At 38.6% G+C, this 20,635-nt stretch overlaps 1 protein-coding gene across 1 annotated transcript in view; it reads right to left on the bottom strand.

Moving 5' to 3' along the window:
- Positions 1-20,635, bottom strand: part of MICU1 (mitochondrial calcium uptake 1) — a 272,079-nt gene that overhangs the window by 35,851 nt on the left and 215,593 nt on the right. Inside the window, exon 10 of the mRNA XM_049854813.1 lies at positions 14,335-14,443. Coding sequence (XP_049710770.1) covers positions 14,335-14,443 — 109 coding nt within the window. The remainder of the gene's footprint in view (positions 1-14,334; positions 14,444-20,635) is intronic.

The following is a 20,635-nucleotide window of genomic DNA, read 5'->3' as shown; positions in this document are numbered from 1 at the left end:
GTTTTTATACATAATGATGGGACATGTAGTTTCACTCTGCGAACGACTGTGTTTCCTGGTTCTCTGGAACTGTACCTATTCCTTCAATTAAACATTGTTTGGTGTCAGAAGTGGGATTCCAAAGTTGAATTGACTTCTGTGACCCTTGGGCTCTCTGTCACCACAATGGATTCTCAGGAATCACGGCAACGTAAATAATCTCTCAGATACAAGCCACTGCTTTCTTTGCATACAGGCTCCCTGGAGTTTCATGTTGGATGTCTTACTGTACTTTCAAACTGTTGCTCTAAATCTTTCAGAGAGTTCACTGCCAAACTAAATTTGGTGAGGCTGTTACTGCTAGACTGTAGGAGAATCAAGGTTTCAACCTATAATTTTGAACTCACTTTTCTTTTCTCTGTGTACACATTCAGGTTTTGATTGTATGTGCCTTCATTGTTTTAGTAAAGTGGAGACTGCCAACTCTAAAGTTGAGCCATTGGCATGAGTTTATTAAAGACAGTCTAAAAGAATCAGTAGCCACTTTTAAGTATTTTGCTAGTATGTTTAAATCTCAGTTCTTTTCTCTTCCAAGAAAAACTGCTTCTTGTGCCTAGGCTTTCAGTCAGTAGCTACTCTGAGAAATTTTAATATAAATTAGTCTATTGAAAACTGCACTGAAAAAGATACATTGTTTACTTTAATTGGTTACAAAGCCTCAAAAAAAAAAAGGGATGAATTATTCTAAATTGTTTCTCTGAAAGAGTTCTATAAAGCATGAAGAAGATAGGGTTATGAAACCATAATAAATTTCCTACCTCTGGATGGTTTTATTAAATTAGATTACATTATTTCTTCAAAGAACTTACTCTTTCTGACTGGTTTAATGATAAATAAGCACATATATAAATTAAAGTCTTAATATTTCCAGGAATTAATGAAAATGAACTCATTCTGGCAAAGTTTTAGGTTTATATTAATCTTAAAAGTAAAACCTTATTAAGCAACTTAAACTTTTACATGAAATGTTTTTTGTTTAAGGAAAAGCAGTAATTTTTATTAATTCCAGAATGACAAGAAGTAGCAGGTTTACAGGACTGGGAAAATTTAGACTCCCATACAGCAGCTTTCTAAGCCTCTGGTGGTAAGAACACCCTGTAACACTGAGTGCAAAGTAAGAATTAAAACAGCAGGAAAAAAAAAAAAAAAGAGTAAAAAGCCCTTCAAGACAGGCTAATGCTGAGTGGCCTTGAAGAGATTAGAGGCTCCCATTAGAATATAGTGATAACTGTTAGAAAGACTTTTTGAACATCAATAATTAGCTCACACAGAAAAAATTAAAATGTAACAAAAACAAGAAATTTAAAAAGAAAATTTATTTAATACAGTCAAAGTTCTTCTTTGCTACATCTGAAAGTTTAATAGGTTAATTTATGAGAATCTTTAAAAGCTTTAAAGTCAAATAGCAAAGAACTGAGTTTTCTGCTGTTAAGATAACAAAACTGTCTTTAATTACTAGTTTGAAGAATTAATTTTATTCTTTGTGCCATCTGGAAACCCTGGTGGTTTAGTGGCTAAGTGCTACGGCTGCTAACCAAAAGGTTGGCAGTTTGAATCCACCAGGCGCTCCTTGGAAACTCTATGGGGCAGTTCTACTCTGTCCTATAGGGTCGCTATGAGTCAGAATCGACTTGATGGCAGTGGGGTTTTTTTTTTTTTTTTTGGTGCAATCTGCTTTGAAAGCAAGAGTTCAATAAAATAAATCCCTAAATCTGAAAAGCTATGAAATATGTTAAAATCCTAACAAAGTTTGCTCAATCTTAATAGTCTTGCTTCCTTAGTTTACTGTTTATTTTGTGTAATCTGCCTAGAAGACAAAAGTTCTGTGTCTCAAAGTTTATGTTAACTTTTGTGCCCTTGACTAAGAAACCAAGCTGCTTGGCTTTAGAAAAAGCTACATGAATGTACTGTAAAATCAAGAGAAGTACCAAATTTTCCTTAAATTTTATGTAAATAATATTTGCTTAACACTAAACAACACACAATATTATATCATAATTTTATTATTTCAACTGTAGCTTTATTTTCTCTAAATCTAGCATCATCATAGCCAATAGTTTTAACTAGAGAATTCACATTGTTTGTTTGGAGATATCTTTATTGCAAGCTTCTTTTTAATTAGCTTTGCATTACTTTTATAATTCCCATCAAGTCTTATACTTTTAAGAATTATAAGTTGATCATGGATGTTTTTAAGTTGTCCTTTACAGATAAGTTCCACTTTAGTGATTCACTGAAAATGCTTAACCACCTTAAGAACTAAGTTAAAGGTTTTAGAATGGCCTGAAAAGACAGAAAGAAAAAAGAAAAAAAAAAAAGATTGAAAATAAATTTTTTAAGAGAGAAAAAAGAAAGTAGTTTTGTCTTAAAATAGAATGTTTTGTTATACCAGAGTACGAAAGATAATAAATATTACTACCCTTTTTGACCTACTTGGCATTTATATATAGCACTACGCCTGCCCCAAATCCCTGGGTGGTACAAATTGGTTAATGTACTCAGCTAGTAACCAAAAGGTTCAAGTCCACCCAGAGGTGCCTTGAAAGAGAGGCCTAGAGATCTACTTCCAAAACATCAGCCACTGAAAACCCCACGGAGCACAGTTCTATTCTGACAGGTGTAGAGTTGCCAGGGGTAGGAGCTGCCTCAGAGGCAACTGGTATACTCCAAATTACAGAATACACATTCTTTTCAAATGCATGTGAAACACAACTATAGGCTGTGCCATAATGGAATTAAATCAGAAATCAACAATAATAACGTATCTAGAGCCCCGGTGGCGTAGTGGTTAATAGCTACGGCTGTTAACCAAAAGGTTGGCAGTTTGAATCCACCATGACACTCCTTGGAAACCCTATGGGGCAGTTCTACTCTGTCATACAGGGTCACTATGAGTTGGAATTGACTCGATGGCAATGGGTTTGGTTTTGGGTTGGTAGGTAGACTGAGTAAAAATAAATGTCTCTTCTTCAAAGCCATCCACTTGGGGTATTCCTGTTACAGCAGCACTAGGAAACTAAGACTTCTGCTAAACTTCATTGTGTAGTCTAGATCCCTCCTATGTGAGTCAATCCTATACCAACATTTAGAATGTATCTATACCCTGACGGTTGCTACATTTTGCTTAATGGATGGACTTCTACTCTCCTGGGTCTCAGGACAGGTACATTAATGATACTAGAGCAACAAACTTCTGCTTTTATTGACAGCCTGCCTTCCCCACAGTGAAATGGGAAATTCTTGTCTTTTTCATTCCTATAGGGGCCCTATAGGACAGAGTAGAATTGCCACATAGGATTTCCAAGGCTGTAAATCTCTACAGAAGCAGACTGCCACATCTTTCTCTTGTGGAGCTGCTGGTGGTTTTGAACCGCTGACCTTTCGGTTATCAGTTGATTGCTTTAACCATTCCACCACCAGGGCTCCTTGATAACCTTCTAGCAAGAATTAATGAGGAAAAAAAAGAGAGACAGAAGATATAATTGACCAATATCAGGAATGAAAGGGGATTTCAGAGTCTGCAGATTCTACATATGTTTAAAGGCTAACACCAAAATATTATGAACAACTTTATGTCAATAAACTCAACAAATGAGATGAAATGGACAAATTCTTAAACACACCTTATCAAAACTGACACAAGCGGATAGATAAACTGTGGTATGTACAATTAAATATTATTCAACGATAAAAAAAAAAGAGCTATCAAGCCACAGCAAGACATGGAAGGAACTTTAAATGCGTATCGCTAAGTGAAAGAAGCCAGTCTGAAAAGGCTACACATTACATGATTCTAATTACATGACATCTTGGAAATGTTAAAACTAGAGAGATGTAAACTGTAAAAAATCAGTGCTTGTCAAGGACTTTGGGCAGGGGTGGGGTATGGGAAGGGTAGAAAAAGTGATGAAGAGGTAAAGCCTTGGGGATCTTTAGGGTGGTGAAACACAACAATTGTGAGAATGGCGCAGGACCAGTGTTTCGTTGCATTGTACGTACGGTTGCTGTGAGTTGGAACCAACTGGACACCACCTAACAACAACAGCATATCATGTTTATAAACGGAAAAATTCACTATTATTAAGATGTCAATTTTCCTCAAATTAATCGATCTATTTAATATAATTCTAATCACAATCCCACCTTTTTGTTTTTGGTGTTTTTAAAATATTGTTTGTTGTTGTTGAGAATATACACAGCAAAACATACACTAACTCAACAGTTTCTACGTGTACCATTTAGTGACACTGATTACATTCTTCGAGTTGTGCAGCCATTCTCACCCTCCTGTACTGAGTTGTTCCTCTCCCATTAACATAAATTCACTGCCCTCTAAGGCTCTGTGATGGTTAAGGTTGTGTGTCAACTTGGCTGGGTCATGATTCTCAGCGGTTTGACAGTTACGACGTTGTTTGACAGCTATGTAATGATGTTATCACTTCCATGATGAGATCTGTATAGAGCAGCCATTCAGTTGATACAGAGTTTCCTTGAGGGTAGGGCCTACATCCAACATATGTGAGCTTTCTAGCAATACCTGATGGCTCTGGATCCTACCTCTGACCTGCAGTTCTTCGATGTGAGCTCACAGCTTACCTGCTAGTCTTGGGATTGTCAGCCTCTGCAGCCTGTGAGCCAGTGATCTGTTGTTTTACCTGCTGATCTTGGGGTTCACTGGCCTCCGTAGTCTGTGAGCCAGACACTTGCCCCCTGACCTGCTGATCTTGGGTTTGTCAGCCCTGCAGCTACATGAGTCAGGACAAGTAGTCATGAGTCAGGATAAGCCTCCAGCCTGACCCGTGGACTTGGGACTTTTCAGCCTTTACAGCTACATGAACCATTTCCTTGATATAAATATCTCACTCTTTCTATATATGTACACACTTCACTGGTTTTGATTCTCTAGAGAACCCAGCCTAAGACAGGTTCCCATCTAATCTTTCGAGTTGTTGTTAATCAATTTGATCCCATATGGATAGTTCTTAAAACAGCATAAAGCTCAAGGCAGACATTTTTTACTAGTTAAGCTAAACTATTCTTTAGCTTTAAGAAGACTTCAGGGGATATTTTTGATTTAAGGTTTAAAGGTTATCTCAGGGCAATAGTTTCAGGGGTTCATCCAGCGTTCATGGCTCCAGGAAGTCAGAGTCCATGAAAATTTGAAATTCTGTTTTCTATTTTCCCCCATTTGATCAGGATTCTTCTATGGAATCTTTGATTAAAATGTTCAGTAATGGTAGCTGGGCACCATCCAGTTCTGGTCTCATGGCAAAGGAGGCAGTTGTTCATGGAGGCAATTAGCCACACCTTCCATACTTCTTCCTATTCTTGACTCTCCTTCTTCCTCTGTTGCTCCAGGTAAATATAGAGACCAACTATTGTGCCTTGGATGGCCACCTGCAAGTTTTTAAGACCTCAGGTACTATATTATCAAACTAGGAGGTAGAACAGAAGCACTAAATACGTTATTAGCCCAATTTAACTGGGATGTCCCAAGAAACTATGACACTAAACCTACAAACCAAGGCACCAAATCCCATGAGGTGTTTGGTTGTACATGAACAGCCTCAGCAGCTACTCTTTTTTTTTTGTAAACATATCTATCACACAACTTTTGCCAATTCAATTTTTTATAGGTATACAACTTAGTGACATCAATTACAATAACTGGCTGTGCAGCCCTATGCTTAATCAATGAGATAATTCCATCACTGTTGTCCTACTTATCCAGTGTTACTATAACAGAAATACCACAAGTGGATGGCTTTAACAAAGAGAAATTCATTCTCTCACAGTCTAGTAGGCTAAAAAAAAGTCCAAATTCAGGGCATGAGTTCTAGGGGAAGGCATTCTCTCTCTGTCAGCTCTGGAGGAAGGTCCTTCCCCTGGACTAGGAGCTTCTCAGCTCAAGGACTCTGGGTCCAAAGGACATGCTCTTCTCCTGGCACTACTTTCTTCACGGTTTGAGGTTCCCCCCAAAAATGTGTGTCAACTTGGCTGATCCGTGATTCCCAGTATCGTGTGATTGTCCACCATTTTGTTATCTGATGTGATTTTCCTGTGTGTTGTAAATCATATCTCTATGATTTTAATGAGACAGGAGCAGTGGCAGTTATGTTAATGAGGCAGGACTCAATCTATAAGATTAGGTTTGTCTTATGCCCATCTCTTTTCAGATATAAAAGAGAGAAGAGAGCAGAAAGACATAGGGACTTTATTTCTTTGTTCTCTTTACATTTTGCCTTTCTTGTCTTTTTATATGAATGAGGTTATACAATATTTGTCCTTTTCTGACTGACTTACTTCACTCAGCATAATCTCTTCAAGCTCTACCACCATACTGTGGCAAGTATCAAGACTTCATTTCTCCTACTGGCTGAGTAGTATGTATGTACCACATTTTGTTTATCCATTCATCCACTGATGGGCATTTAGGCTGTGTCCACCTTTTGGCTATTGTGAATAGTGCCACAATGAACGATGGCGTACAAGCCTCTGTTCCACCATGTCCTTTTTGAGTGGAAGGTACAAGCTGATCGTAAAATTTATATGGAAGTGCAAAGAATTCAGAATATCCAAGGTAATACGGAAAAAAGAAGAACTAAGTTGGCTGAGTACACCACCTGCTTTCAAGATGTACTATAAAGCTATAATAATCAAGATATGAATCTAAGAAGATTGGAAATCATCAAAAATGAAATGGAACGCATAAACATCAATATCCTAGGCATTAAAAAAAAGAGCTGAAATGGACTGGTATTGGCCATTTTGAATCAGACAATCATACAGTCTACTATGCTGGGAATGACAACTTGAAGAGGAATGACGTTGCATTCATCGTTAAAAAGAACATTTCAAGATCTATCCTGAAGTACAACGCTGTCAGTGATAGGACAATATCCATATGCCTACAAGGAAGACCAGTTAATACGACTATTGTTCAAATTTATGCACCAACCACTAGGGCCAAAGATGAGGAAATAGGAGATTTTTATCAGCTGCTGCAGTCTGAAATTGATCGAGCATGCAATCAAGATGCACTGATAATTGCTGGCGATTGGAATGCGAAAGCTGGAAACAAAGAAAAAGGATCAGTAGTTTGAAAATATGGCCTTGGTAATAGAAACGATGCCAGAGAGCAAATGATCGAATTTTGTAAGACAAATGACTTCTTCATTGCAAATACCTTCTTTCACCAAAATAAACAGCGACTATTTTTATACACATGGACCTCGCCAGATGGAACACACAGAAATCAAATTGACTACATCTGTGGAAAGAGACGATGGAAAAGCTCAGTATCATCAGTCAGAACAAGGCCAGGGGCCGACTGTGGAACAGACCATCAATTGCTCATATGCAAGTTCAAGCTGAAAATGAAGAAAATCAGAGCAAGTCCACGAGAGCCAAAATGTGACCTTGAGTATATCCCACCTGAATTTAGAGACCATCTGAAGAATAGATTTGATGCACTGCACACCACTGACCAAAGAACAGACTAATTGTGGAATGACATCAAGGATATCATATATGAAGAAAGCAAGAAGTCAATGAAAAGACAGGAAAGAAAGAAAAGACCAAGATGGATGTCAGAAGAGACTCTGAAACTTGCTCTCAAATGTCGAGCAGCTAAAACAAAAGGAAGAATTGATGAAGTAAAAGAACTGAACAGAAGATATCAAAGGGCGGCTTGAGATGACAAAGTATTATAATGACATGTGCAAAGAGCTGGAGACGGAACACCAAAAGGGAAGAACACGCTCGGCGTTTCTCAAGCTGAAAGAACTGAAGAAAAATTCAAGCCTCGAGTCACAATGTTGAAGGATTCTATGGGGAAGATATTAAACGATGAAAGAAGCATCAAAAGAAGATGGAACTTAAAGCACAATTGAAAAAAAAAAAAGAAGATGGAAGGAATACACAAAGTCATTACACCAAAAAGAATTAGTTGATGTTCAACCATTTCAACAGGCAGCATATGATCAGGAACCGATGGTACTGAAGGAAGAAGTCCAAGCTGCTCTGAAGGCACTGGCGAAAAACAAGGCTCCAGGAATTGATGGAATATCAATTGAGATGTTTCAACAAGCAGATGCAGCACTGGAGGTGTTCACTCATGTATGCCAAGAAATATGGAAGACAGTTTCCTGGCCAACTGACTAGAAGAGATCCATATTTATGCCTATTCCCAAGAAAGGTGATCCAACTGAATGTGGAAATTATAGAACAATATCAATATCACATGCAAGCAAAATTTTGATGAAGATCATTCAAAAATGGCTGCAGCAGTATACTGACAGGGAACTGCCAGAAATTCAGGCCAGTTTCAGAAGAGGACGTGGAACCAGGGATATCATTGCTGATGTCAGATGGATCCTGGCTGAAAGCAGAGAATACCAGAAGGATGTTTACCTGTGTTTTATTGACTGTGCAAAGGCATTCAACTGTGTGGATCATAACAAATTATGGATAACATTGCGAAGAATGGGAATTCCAAAACACTTAATTATGCTCACGAGGAACCTTTACATAGATCAAGAGGCAGTTGTTCGGACAGAACAAGGGGATACTGATTGGTTTAAAGTCAGGAAAGGTGTGCGTCAGGGTTGTATTCTTTCACCATACCTATTCAAGCTGTATGCTGAGCAAATAATATGAGAAGCTGGACTATATGAAGAAGAACGGGGCATCAGGATTGTAGGAGGACTCATTAACAACCTGCATTATGCAGATGATATGACCTTGCTTGCTGAAAGTGGAAAGGACTTGAAGCACTTACTAATGAAGATCAAAGACCACAGCCTTCAGTATGGATTGCACCTCAACATAAAGAAAACAAAAATCCTCACAACTGGACCAATGAGCAACATCATGATAAATGTAGAAAAGATTGAAGTTGTCAAGGATTTCATTTTATTTGGATCCACAATCAACAGCCGTGGAAGCAGCAGTCAAGAAATCAAAAGATGCATTGCATTGGGTAAATCTGCTGCAAAGGACCTCTTTAAAGTGCTGAAGAGCAAAGATGTCACCTTGAAGACTAAGGTGCGCCTGACCCAAGCCATGGTATTTTCAATTGCATCATGTACATGCGAAAGCTGGAAATGAGTAAGGAAGACCGAAGAAGAATTGATGCCTTTGAATCGTGGTGTTGGTGAAGAATATTGAACATACCATGGACTGCCAAAAGAACGAACAAATCTGTCTTAGAAGGAGTACAGCCAGAATATTCCTTAGAAGCAATGATGGCGAGATTGTGTCTTACATACTTTGGACATGTTGTCAGGAAGGATTAGTCCCTGGAGAAGGACATCATGTTTGGCAGAGTACAGGGTCAGTGGAAAAGAGGAAGACCCTCAATGAGGTGGACTGACACAGTGGCTGCAACAATGAGCTCAAGCATAACAACGATCGTAAGGATGGTGCAGGGCCAGGCAGTGTTTCGTTCTGTTGTGCATAGGGTCTCTATGAGTTGGAACCGACTCGATGGCACCTAACAACAACTAATCAAGATAGTGGGTAACAATATAAAGATAGACATTTTTTTTTTAATACACGGTTTTTGTGTTTGCTGGCTGGGTTTCCTTCAACGAGGTATTTTTCTAAATGCACTATGCTAATTCTTTTTACAGCAACACGTGGAAGAGGATTGGCATGGCAGTGCTTGTGAGGGTGCCTTGTGGGGAGAGGGCATGGCTGGTGAACAAACACAGAAGGCGTGTGTTATTTGCATAAAAATGTAGTATAGACAAATAGAATACAGAGCCCAGAAACAGACCCAAACTTTAAAATGTCATTTGATGTTTGACCAGGCACAAAGCAATTCAATGGAAGACCTTCTGAATAAATAAATGGTGCTGGTATAACTGGACACACGAAAAAAAAAAAAAAATATCTTGGCCCTCCCATTTTATACCATATACAGAAATTAGTTTGAGATAGATGATGTATGAAAAGTAAAAACTAAAACAATAAAGCTTCTAGGATAAAACATAGATAAAATAGATAAAAAATAGATAGGATCCAGAAAGCAATAACCAAAAATTAAAATTTGGTAAAGTAGATTTCATCAAAATAAAAAAACTTTCTTCTGCTTATCAAAGACACCATTAAGAGAGTGAATAGGCAAACCAGACTAAGAAAGAATTTGCAAAACGTATATTTGATAATGGGCTTGTATCTAGAATATACCAAAAACTCAACGCTCAGTAGGAAAGAAGACAGGCAATCTAATAAAAAATGGAAAAAGATTTGAACAGACTTTTCACTGAAGAAGATATGTGAATGACAGTAACATGAAAAGCTACTCAAAAGCAGTAGCCATCAGAGAAATACCAGTTAAAACCACAAAGCAATACCTTTACACACACTGAAGTGGTTGAATTTAAAAAGACTAACCCATCAGTTTTTGATGAGGACGGGGAGCAACCTGAACTGTTGTACGCTGTTGGTGGAAGTATAAAAAGATACACTGTGGAAAGAGCCTGGCAGTTTTGTTTTTTTTCACTAGTCAAAAAGTAGAAAAATAAGTATCCAATGGGGTGACATTGAAAATTCTTCCCATATTTCTTCAAAAGGACTATTGGCACAGTTGTAAACTTCACATCACCATCACTGCAGTTAAACAACACAGCATCCAGTTCCAAAAGAGGATTCTCTCACATAAAATGAGGGTATAGCCAAGTGGGTCTATAGCTTACATATATTATATGACTTTGTTCAAAATTCCAAAGTTTAAAACTTTCCCCCCTTGCTATTCAATCAGATCATTTTTAAATCAGCCATAGCCCAGTCGACATGGTAACAGCAATATCTAATATGAATTTAGCACTACTATACGATAGACAACTCTGCTTAAGTGCTTACATACACTATGTCATTTAATCTTTAAGACGAGGGCCATTGTGTTAATACTCCCATTTTGCCAACAAAGAAACTGAGGGTCAGAGAGGTTAAGTAACGAGGAGGAGGCCTGCAGCTGGTAAGTGAGGGGATGGGTTTCCACTTTGAGGTCTGTTGGACTTCTGAAGCCAGGCTCTTGATCACTCTCATGTTCTAATGCTAACATGTGCCTTTCTTTTCTTTTTTTTTTTTTTTACTGTACTTTAGATGATGACATACAGAGCCAATGAGTTTCTCATTAAACAACACACATACTATTTTGTGACATTGGTTGCCAACCCCATGACACGTCAACACTCTCCCCTTCTCAACCTTGGGTTCCCCATTACCAGATTTCCTGTCCCTTCCTGCCTTCTCATCCTTGCCCCTGGGCTGGAGTGCCCATTTAGTCGTGTTTTCTTTTATGTGCCTGTCTCATCTTTGGCTGAAGGGTGAACTTCAGGAGTTACTTCATTACTGAGCTAAAAGGGTGTCCAGGTGCCATACCCTCTGGGTTTCTCCAGTCTCTGTCAGGCCAGCAAGTCTGGTCTTTTTTTTTTGAGTTAGAATTCTACCTTTTTCTCCAGCTCTGTCTGGGACCCTTTATTGTGATTCCTGTCAGAGCAGCTGGTGGTGGTAGCCGGGCACCATCTAGTTGTGCTGGACTCAATCTGGTGGAGGCTGTGGTAGTTGTGGTCTATTAATCCTTTGGACTAATCTTTTCCCTTGTGTCTTTGGTTTCTCTTTCTCCCTTGCTCTAGCCGGGGTGAGAGTAGTATCTTATAGATGGCTACTCACAAGACTCCAGACACTACTTACCAAAGTAGAATGTAGAACATTTTATTTATAAACTATGTTATGTTAATTGAGCTAGATGCTCCCTGTGACCAGAGGCCCCAGAGCCCTCAGCCTAGCCATTTGGTCCCTCAGGGAGTTTGGATGTGTCTATGGAGCCTCCATGACCTTGCCTTGGATGAGCTGTACTGGCTTCTCCAGTACTGTGTACTGTCTTACCCTTCACCAAAGTTACCCCTTATCTATTGTCTGTTTAGTGTTTTTCCCTCTCACTTCTCCCCTCCCTCGTAACCATCAAAGATTGTCTCTTTTTCCGTGTAAACCTTTTCATGAGTTTTTCTAGTAGTGGGCTTATACAGTGTGTGTTCTTTTGTGATTGACTTATTTCACTCAGCATAATGCTCTCCAGATTCATCCATGTTGTGAGGTGCTTCACAGATTCATCACTGTTCTTTATCATTGCATAGTACTCCATTGTGTGAATGTACCATAGTTTGTTTATCCATTCATCTGTTGATGGGCATCTAGGTTGTTTCCGTCTTTTCGCTATTGTGAACAAATGCTGCAATAAGCATGGGTGTGCACATGCCTATTCGTGTGATGGCTCTTCTCTAGAATATATTCCTAGGAGTGGGATTGCTGGATCACATGGTATTTCTATTTCTAGCTTTTGAAGAAAGTGCCGTATCGTTTTCCAAAATAGTTGTACCATTTTACATTCCCGTAAGCAGTGCATAAGAGTTCCAATCTCCCCACAGCCTCTCCAACATTTGTTATTTTCTGGGTTTTTTTTTGAGTCATGCCAGTAATGTCGGGGTGAGATGGTATCTCCTTGTGGTTTTGATTTGCATTTCTCTAATGGCTAGTGATCTCAAGTATCTGCTCATGTATCTGTTAGCCATTTGAATGTCTTCTTTGGTGAAGTGTCTGTTAATATCCTCTGCCCAGTAGGTAGCCCATTTTTTAACTGGAGTATTTGTCTCTTTGTTGTAGAGGCACTGGATTTTCCTGAAGATTTCAGAGATTTGGCCTTTGTTGGATTTGTCACAGCTAGAATTTCTTTCTCAGTCTGTAGGTTCTCTTTTTACTCTTTTGATGAAATCTTTTGATGAGCATAAGTGATTCATTTTTAGAAGATCCCAGTTATCTAGCTTATCTTCTGGTGTTTGTGAGTTGTTAGTTACAGTTTGGGTCCTGTTAATGCTGTGTATTAGGGCCTCTAGCGTTGACTCTCTTTTTTCTTCTATGGCCTTTATAGTTTTTGGTTTTGTATTTAGGTCTTTGGTCCATTTTGAATTAGGAGTCTGACAGTTTTCATAAACTAAATACTGTTTCTTGTACTTAGCATTTGCACTGCTAGGTATTTACACAAGATAAACGAAAATGCATGTCCTCAAAAAGACTTGCAGAATAGGGAAATTAGAATGGCAAACTCTATATAACTGTCCTGATAAGCTTCTAAAATCTTCCCTGAGAGGTACTGGAGACAGCCCCTGCCATCTTCTGACTTGCACTAAAGTGTTCACAGCAGGTTTGTTTGTGTTAGCCAATAACTGGAAAAAGCAAAGGTGTCCATCGACAGAAGGACGGGAAAAAAAAAAAAAGCCAATTTGGTGTATTTATACAATTAATTCTTACTCATCAAAAAAACAAAGAAACAAACTACTGAACATGCAATAACATGGACACATCTCAAAAACACTTTGCTGAGAGAAAACTTAGAAAGAGTACCTACCCATTGTGTAATTCATGTATATGAAGTCTGGAACAAACAAAATTAACATGTGATGGTAAAAAATCAGAAGAATGGCTGCCTCTGGGTGGGTGGGGGCAGAACTGACTGTGAAGCAGCATGAGGGAACTTTAAACAAATGCTGAACTTTTGTTAATAATATTCATGCTGAATTGCTTAGGAGGGAAGTATACTTATGTCTGCAACTTTGAATGCAAAAAAAGGAAGAGAGATTGATGAGTAGTTCGAAGGATGAATGTATAGATAGATCTACGATCAAGCAAATACAGCAGAATGTAAATTGAACTGGATATATATATGGGTGCTCTCTGAATAATTATTTCAAATGTTCTGAGTGTTTGAAGGTTTTCAGAATAAAATGTTGGGGAGCAAGCTGTGCTTTCCATTCCTCTGATCTCTGTAGAAGCTGGAACTGAGTTTATATAAAGTAAACCATCAGGGGTGCTATCCTCAGAGTCACAATTTAATCTTAAAAAAAAAAAAAAAACTTTAACACAAGAAATAAATCAAACCGTCCCTTTTAATCAAAGACATGAATTAAAATGCAGAATGAGTTCAGCTTCATGTTGTATATGTTGTGTCTCTGGCTCGGACCAGAGAAGCAGCAGCTTCACGCACTGTACCTCAGCTCAGGTGCCCTTTCCAAGGGTAATACTTAAAGACTGGCACCTGCCTTGACCAGAGTCTTTAGCACAAGAAAATATATTTGCTGAGCTTGGCACCTCAGGGTAAAATGCAAGCCTCGTGCAAGGTAACAAAACACAATGTCAAGAAAAACACGTATTACTTTAAGGAAGAGCAATGACCTAATAGATTACCTATTCAATGTTTATTCCTGCAAGAAAAAAACCTTTGGGTTTTATTACCTTTATCAAGAGATGCCCCAGCCATATGGTAAAAGCTCAGTGCAGTGTCCACATCATTAATATTCTTCAGGAAAGTAAAGAAGTTTTCCACCTCCTCAAACGTCAGGCCCTGAAAGAGAAGAGACGGCAAGATAGAGCAGGAACGTGTAACAAAAGCAGCACAAAATACAAGTAACTAGGCAGTTATTTAAGTCTGTAAATCAGAAATTAATTCTCATGGTTAGAACAAAGACTGAATAAATTAGTCAAGGAATGTCAAATGTGTACACAGTAAACCAAACACCAAACCCGTTGCCGTCAAGTCGATTCTGACTCATAGAGACCCTACAGGACAGAGCAGAACTGCCCCACAGAGTTTCCAAGGAGCGCCTGGTGGATTCAAACCGCCGACCTTTTGGTTTGCAGCCATAGCAGGGTTTCCGTGTACATAGTAGGGGAACAAAAGCTCTAGAATTTTATCCTGAGAAAGCAGACCAGCTTATGCAAACCCAATGCAAAACATGACATAAAGATGCTTACAGTGAAGGATGGACATCTTTAATAAAAATATTTGATTGTGCTCTCCAATCAGCCACAGTATCTCTTGTGACAACGTCTAAATGGGCTGTAGCCACTTGATCTGTTACAATCTTAACAAGTAAGACCAGAATCAGGCCTTCCATTTTAATAATCTACTCACAGGCTGGCTGAGCTTTTGAAGCTTAAGCTAATTAAAGAATCACCAAAGTCAGAACTCAAGCACTGGGAAGCTGTTAATTATCTCAATTTTTAATGGAGCAACTTGTCATTTAACTTCGATCTGATGCAACTCTGTGAATGAAGAAATTCCTTCCAAAGCTGGTCAAAGATGTGCTCATCTCTAATTCTATTTTCTATGATGGCTCAAGGGATAGTAGTTGTACAAACAGGGGCTACAAGAAGTTCCTTTATATGCCTATTTTTCACTTCTCACACATGACATCGTAATGGCATATGAATGAGGGTTTTAAGAAGTGATGAATATCGGGGAATGTCCATAGGCACTGAGGCTAATGTCTTTCAGTGGAGCATCAGGTCCTTAATGGAACGTAGATGCTGACCAGCTTCTGCTGAGTGCTCCTCCTCTTCCAATTCCTATTTCCACAAATTACAGAGCCCAGGAGCCCCCAGCAGGAACTCAGTCATAAGGAAACCTTGATACAGACAATCTAAAGCCTACTGTGCTTTCCTGGTACTCTCCACACTGGGTCAATGGTATCGTTCTTATTTTATCAACCAACCAGAGAACTAAACTGTTATGTATGATTATGCCACATGATCTTTTATCATTTCTTTCTTAGAATCACAGAATTAAAAAATACTTTTTATTGTGGAATATAAAGACCACATTGAAAGGAACCCCAGAAACATAAATGTACAACTTAACAAACAGTTATAAACCAAACATCAACAGGACCTCAATTCAGGTCAAGGAACAGACCATTACCAGCATCCCAGAATCTTCTCTCCAACATGCCCCTTTCTAATCATAAGGCTCCCCTCCCCCATGAGTAATCCTTTTCTTGACTTTTAGGGAATTCATTTCCTTGTTTTTCTTTATAGCATTAAACCAAAAAACCAAACCCACTGCCGTCGAGTTGATTCTGGCTCATAGCGACCTTATAGCACCGAGTAGAACTGCCCCACAGGGTTTCCAAGGAGGGCTGGTAGATTTGAACCGCTGATCTTTTGGTTAGTGCTGAGCTCTTAACCACTGCACCACTAGGGCTCCTTTATAGCATTACTTCTTATTTATGTGTCTTTAAACAGAAACAGTATAATTTTTTCTCTGTTTTTGAACTTTATAAGTGGAATCATGCAGTTCGCATTCTGTTATACGTGGCTTCTCTCTAAAATTTGTCCATGGCTTTGTGTGTATCTGTAGTTGATTCATTTTTATTGCTATTAAGTATTTCATTGTGTGACTATATCACAGTTTGTTTATCCATTCTACTGTTGATGGCTCTTTGGGCTGTTCCCAGTTTTGGGTAATTAGGAACAGTGGTGCAGCTGTATCCATGCATTCACGCAAGCATTTATGGAGTACCTACTGTGTACCAAGCTCCATTATTTCTGGCAGTGAACTGGAAGGCCTATATTAAATAAATTTTTCCAAACTTGAAGTCATTGTCTTGACTCAGAGTGTGCACAGGGTAGGGCTCATTCCTTACATGGATGTCATAGTATGCTATCCAATGTAAGCACTAGGCTAGAATCAACCTTATAGAGGAGAATCCCACTGGAAAGAAGTACAGGTTCTATAATATCACTGCTTGAGGATGGTTCTACTGATGCCATTTTTATTTCCCCTTTATCAAAAGACATGCTACATTGTGTTATGTATATTTTCACAATAAAATAAAAGAAACTAGCCATGCCAAACCTTTTTTTACCATTTCTTATTAAGGTGGAGATTTCTGTGGGGGTGGGGAGGGCTTAAGGGACTGAGCTATTGGAAGGGTTTTTGAGGCTGAAAGGTTAACACAGAATACCTGAAACAGAAAGGGCATCGTAGAGAAAATGTTTCCCATGCTGATATAATCTGAAATGTTTGTTAGGTAATTTATCGTGAAACATCAAATATTATTAGCTCAAGGCTAGAGTGCTTATTCTGAGAACTATGTGAGGACAGAGAGGGAGAACAATTTGAATTTAGTGGTTATTCATTCGATGATTTAGAAAAACAGTGGATTACAAATCATATTAGCTGCCATTATTAAATCTAAATGTGAAATATTTTATCTTTATTACATAAATAAAATAAAAAAATACTGATTTAGCACTTACTAACCACTCTGCACTATGCTAGAACAGTGAGGGAGATAATTTTGAATTGGATGTAAGCCTTCATTTTATGGAGCTTACAATTTAGATAAACCCATTACTGTTGAGTCGATTCCGATGCATGATGACCCCATAGTGTGTCTGAGTAGGACTGTCTTCCACAGACTTTTCAACAGTTTATTTTTCAGAAGTAGACTGCCAGGCTTTTCTTCTTCCTAGTCTGTCTTAGCCTGGAAGCTCTGCTGAAACCTGTTCAGCATCATAACAACATGCAAGCCTCCACTGACAGGTAGTGCATTGGTTAGGAATCAAACCCAGGTCTCCTGCATGAAAGGTGAGAATTCTACCACTGACCCACCACTACCCCCTAAAATTTAGACAGTTCTCCTCAAAGAAAAGATGATGCCAGTCACAAAATTCTTATTTCTTGGTGAGCTAGCTTAGTAAAAACTCGTGAGGGCTATTAGAATAAAGCTGGAGTAAGACTATACTGTGAGGTTCCTGGATGGTAAAATGTAACGTAAGAGGATATGCTTATTACAAGTTGAGCTGTTCAGACGAGAAGCTACAGCTTATGTACAATCTATTGTCAGGTGACTTCAACTGCAGACATAGCAGCCAAAAGGAAATATCCTCTTAGGATTGACATCAAAGAGATTTTCTTGACATGCTTAGGGGATGTGGAAGAAACAGTTATCTTAGTCTGTGACCAACTGTTCAACAAACTGGACATCTATTTACCTTTGGAATGATGGACTATAAAGCTGGGTTCCAGAGGACTAAAAACAGAAGATAAGATTAATAATAGTTTGGGGACAGTAGAAACACTTCTTTAGGTTGCTTAAAAATAAATTAAACATTAAGAAATTATAAAATAAGCAAGTAGAATCACCTTTCAGAACTAAAAGTGAAAAAGCTTTTAGAAGAAAATGAGAAAATTTTCATGACCTTGGGTGAGTCAAAGAGCTCTGAGATACAACACCAAAATCACAGTCCATAGAGGAAAAAATCAATAAATTGGACTTTATCAAAATAAAAAACTTCTTGGCTTCAAAAGATACCACTGAGAAAATGAAAAGACAACTCACAGACTGGGAGAAAACATTTGCAAATCATATATCTGATAAAGAACTTGTATCCATATAAAGTACTCTTACAACGCAATAATGAGAACAACCACCCAATTTCTAAAAGCTTTGACTAGACATTTCACCAAAGAAGATATATGAATAGCTAATTAGTATACCCAAAAAACCCATTGCCATTGAGTTGATTTCAACTCACAGGGACCCTATAGGACAGAGCAGAACTGCCCCATAGGGTTTCCAAGGCTGTAATCTTTATGGAAGCATCTTTTTCCTGAAGGTCAGGGGGTGGGTTTGAACCTCTGACCTTTTGGTTAGCAGCCAAGCACTTTAACCACCGTGCCATGAGGGTTCCTCATTAGCTGTTAGGGAAATGCAAATTAAAACCACAACAAGTTCCCCCTACACACCTATTAGAATGACTATGGTAAAAAAGACAGACACGAGTAAGTGTTGTTGAGGTGTGGAAAAGCTGGAACTCATACATTTCTATGGAAGTGTAAAATGGTACAGTCACTTTGGAAAATAATTTGGTAGTTTCTTTAAGAGTTAAATATAAATTAACCATACAACCCAGTCATTCCACTCCTAGGACTCTACTAAACAGCAATGAGAACACAGGTTCACATAAAGACTTGTATACAAATGTTCATAGCAGGGTTATTCATAATAGCCAGTGGAAACAATCCAAATGTCCATCAACTAGCAAATGGATAAATAAAATGTAGTATGTCCATACAATAGAATCCGTTTACTATTCAGCCATAGAAAGTAATAAACTTATTAACATGTAACAACATGGATGAACCTCAAAAATGTCATGCTAAGCAAAAGAAGCCACATACAAAAGACTATATATTATATGATCCCATTTATATGAAAAGTACAGAAAAGGCAAATCTATAGAGAAAGAAAGCAGATTTATGGTTTTCTGGGGATGAAGGCAAGGACCTGAAAAGGAGGAAAAAGATAGTGACTAGCTGCAGACTAGCATAAGAGACCTTTTCTTGGGGTGATGGAAATGTTCTAAAATGGAACTGCCATGATGGCTGTACGACTCTGTACATCTACTAAAAATTACTGAATTATACACTTAGAACAGGTGAATTTCACAGTATATAAATTATTCCTCAATAAAACTGTAAAAAAAAAAAATAAAGCAGCTAGAGTAGATGAGAAGAAGGGTCAGAAAAATTTGGCTTCCTCTGGAGTCTGCCGTAAAGCCAGATATCTAGTGCTGACAGGCCACGAAGGAGTGGAAACACAGCCTGAAATGGATCATTCCCTTGCCCTGTCAGTTATAGCAAATTCATCTGCCAGGCATCAGTCCAATTGTCCAAGTTCCCTCTATGGCCCACTGAAAGGATAAAATTATCTCCTTCCTTATATTCCATGCCTCTCACCAATCGTAACATCTACCATCTGTCCAATCTCTTGCTATGTTTTTTTAAATTTTAAGTAATGTTTTTGACCATGGTACAAAATGTTACACAGTACAAAGGAAGCCCTCCTCTACTCCTGTCCTTCAGTCCCCCATATGTGGTCACAGGTTCCAATTTCTTGAGTACCCTTTCAGAGATGTCACTATACCTGTCCCGTTCCAATAAAGCATCTTTCCATTGTAAACCCCAGACTTCCCTTCAACTGATGCCTTGTGGTGGGGGAAATTACTTCACTTCTTCACTTAGATTTCTACAAGTATTTAATCTTCCTGAAACATCATTTTGTCCTGTCTTCAGCCCTTCTGCCCACAAATTGTCAGTAATTTCCCACTGTCAACTGGATAAAACCCAAACTTCTTAGCCCAGTATTCAAGATCCTCCTAGATCTGCTACCACAATTTACCTTTCTGGCTATCTCCCTAAGAACCCTAGGCTGAAACCCAGCAACGCTGGTTTTGTAGTTTCCCCAAAATATTTGTGCTTATTCAAATCACAGAGAACAAGGAGTGGCAATAAACAGGCTCATGAGTAGGAAGATTATGAACTCTGGAATGAGACAGTCCTGGCTTTGGGTGCCACTGCTTAAGACACCATGTCTTAAAACAATAACAAAAAAAAAAACCTGTTGCCATCAAGTAGATCCCAACTCATAGCCACACTATAAGACAGAGTAGAGCTGCCCCACAGAGTCTCCAAGGAGTGCCAGTGGATTCAAACTGCCGACCTTTAGGTTAGTCCTACCAAAACCAAAAACCAAACCCACTGCCATTGAGTCGATTCTGACTCATAGTGACCCCAGAGGACTGAGTAGAGCTATCCCATAGAGCTTCCAAGGAGTGCCGGTGGATTCAAACTACTGACCTTTTTGGTTAGGTTAGAGTCTTAAGAGGTCTTAAATAACTAAGGCTCAGAAAGTATTTTCCATCTGAAAGGTGAGAATTTTACCTACCAAGCAGGACTGTTGTGACAATA

This window comes from Elephas maximus, chromosome 16 (genome assembly GCF_024166365.1).
Source record: "Elephas maximus indicus isolate mEleMax1 chromosome 16, mEleMax1 primary haplotype, whole genome shotgun sequence".
NCBI lineage: Eukaryota > Metazoa > Chordata > Mammalia > Proboscidea > Elephantidae > Elephas > Elephas maximus.
Note: the sequence above shows the minus strand (reverse complement) of the source record. Positions and strands in the feature narration are given on the sequence as shown.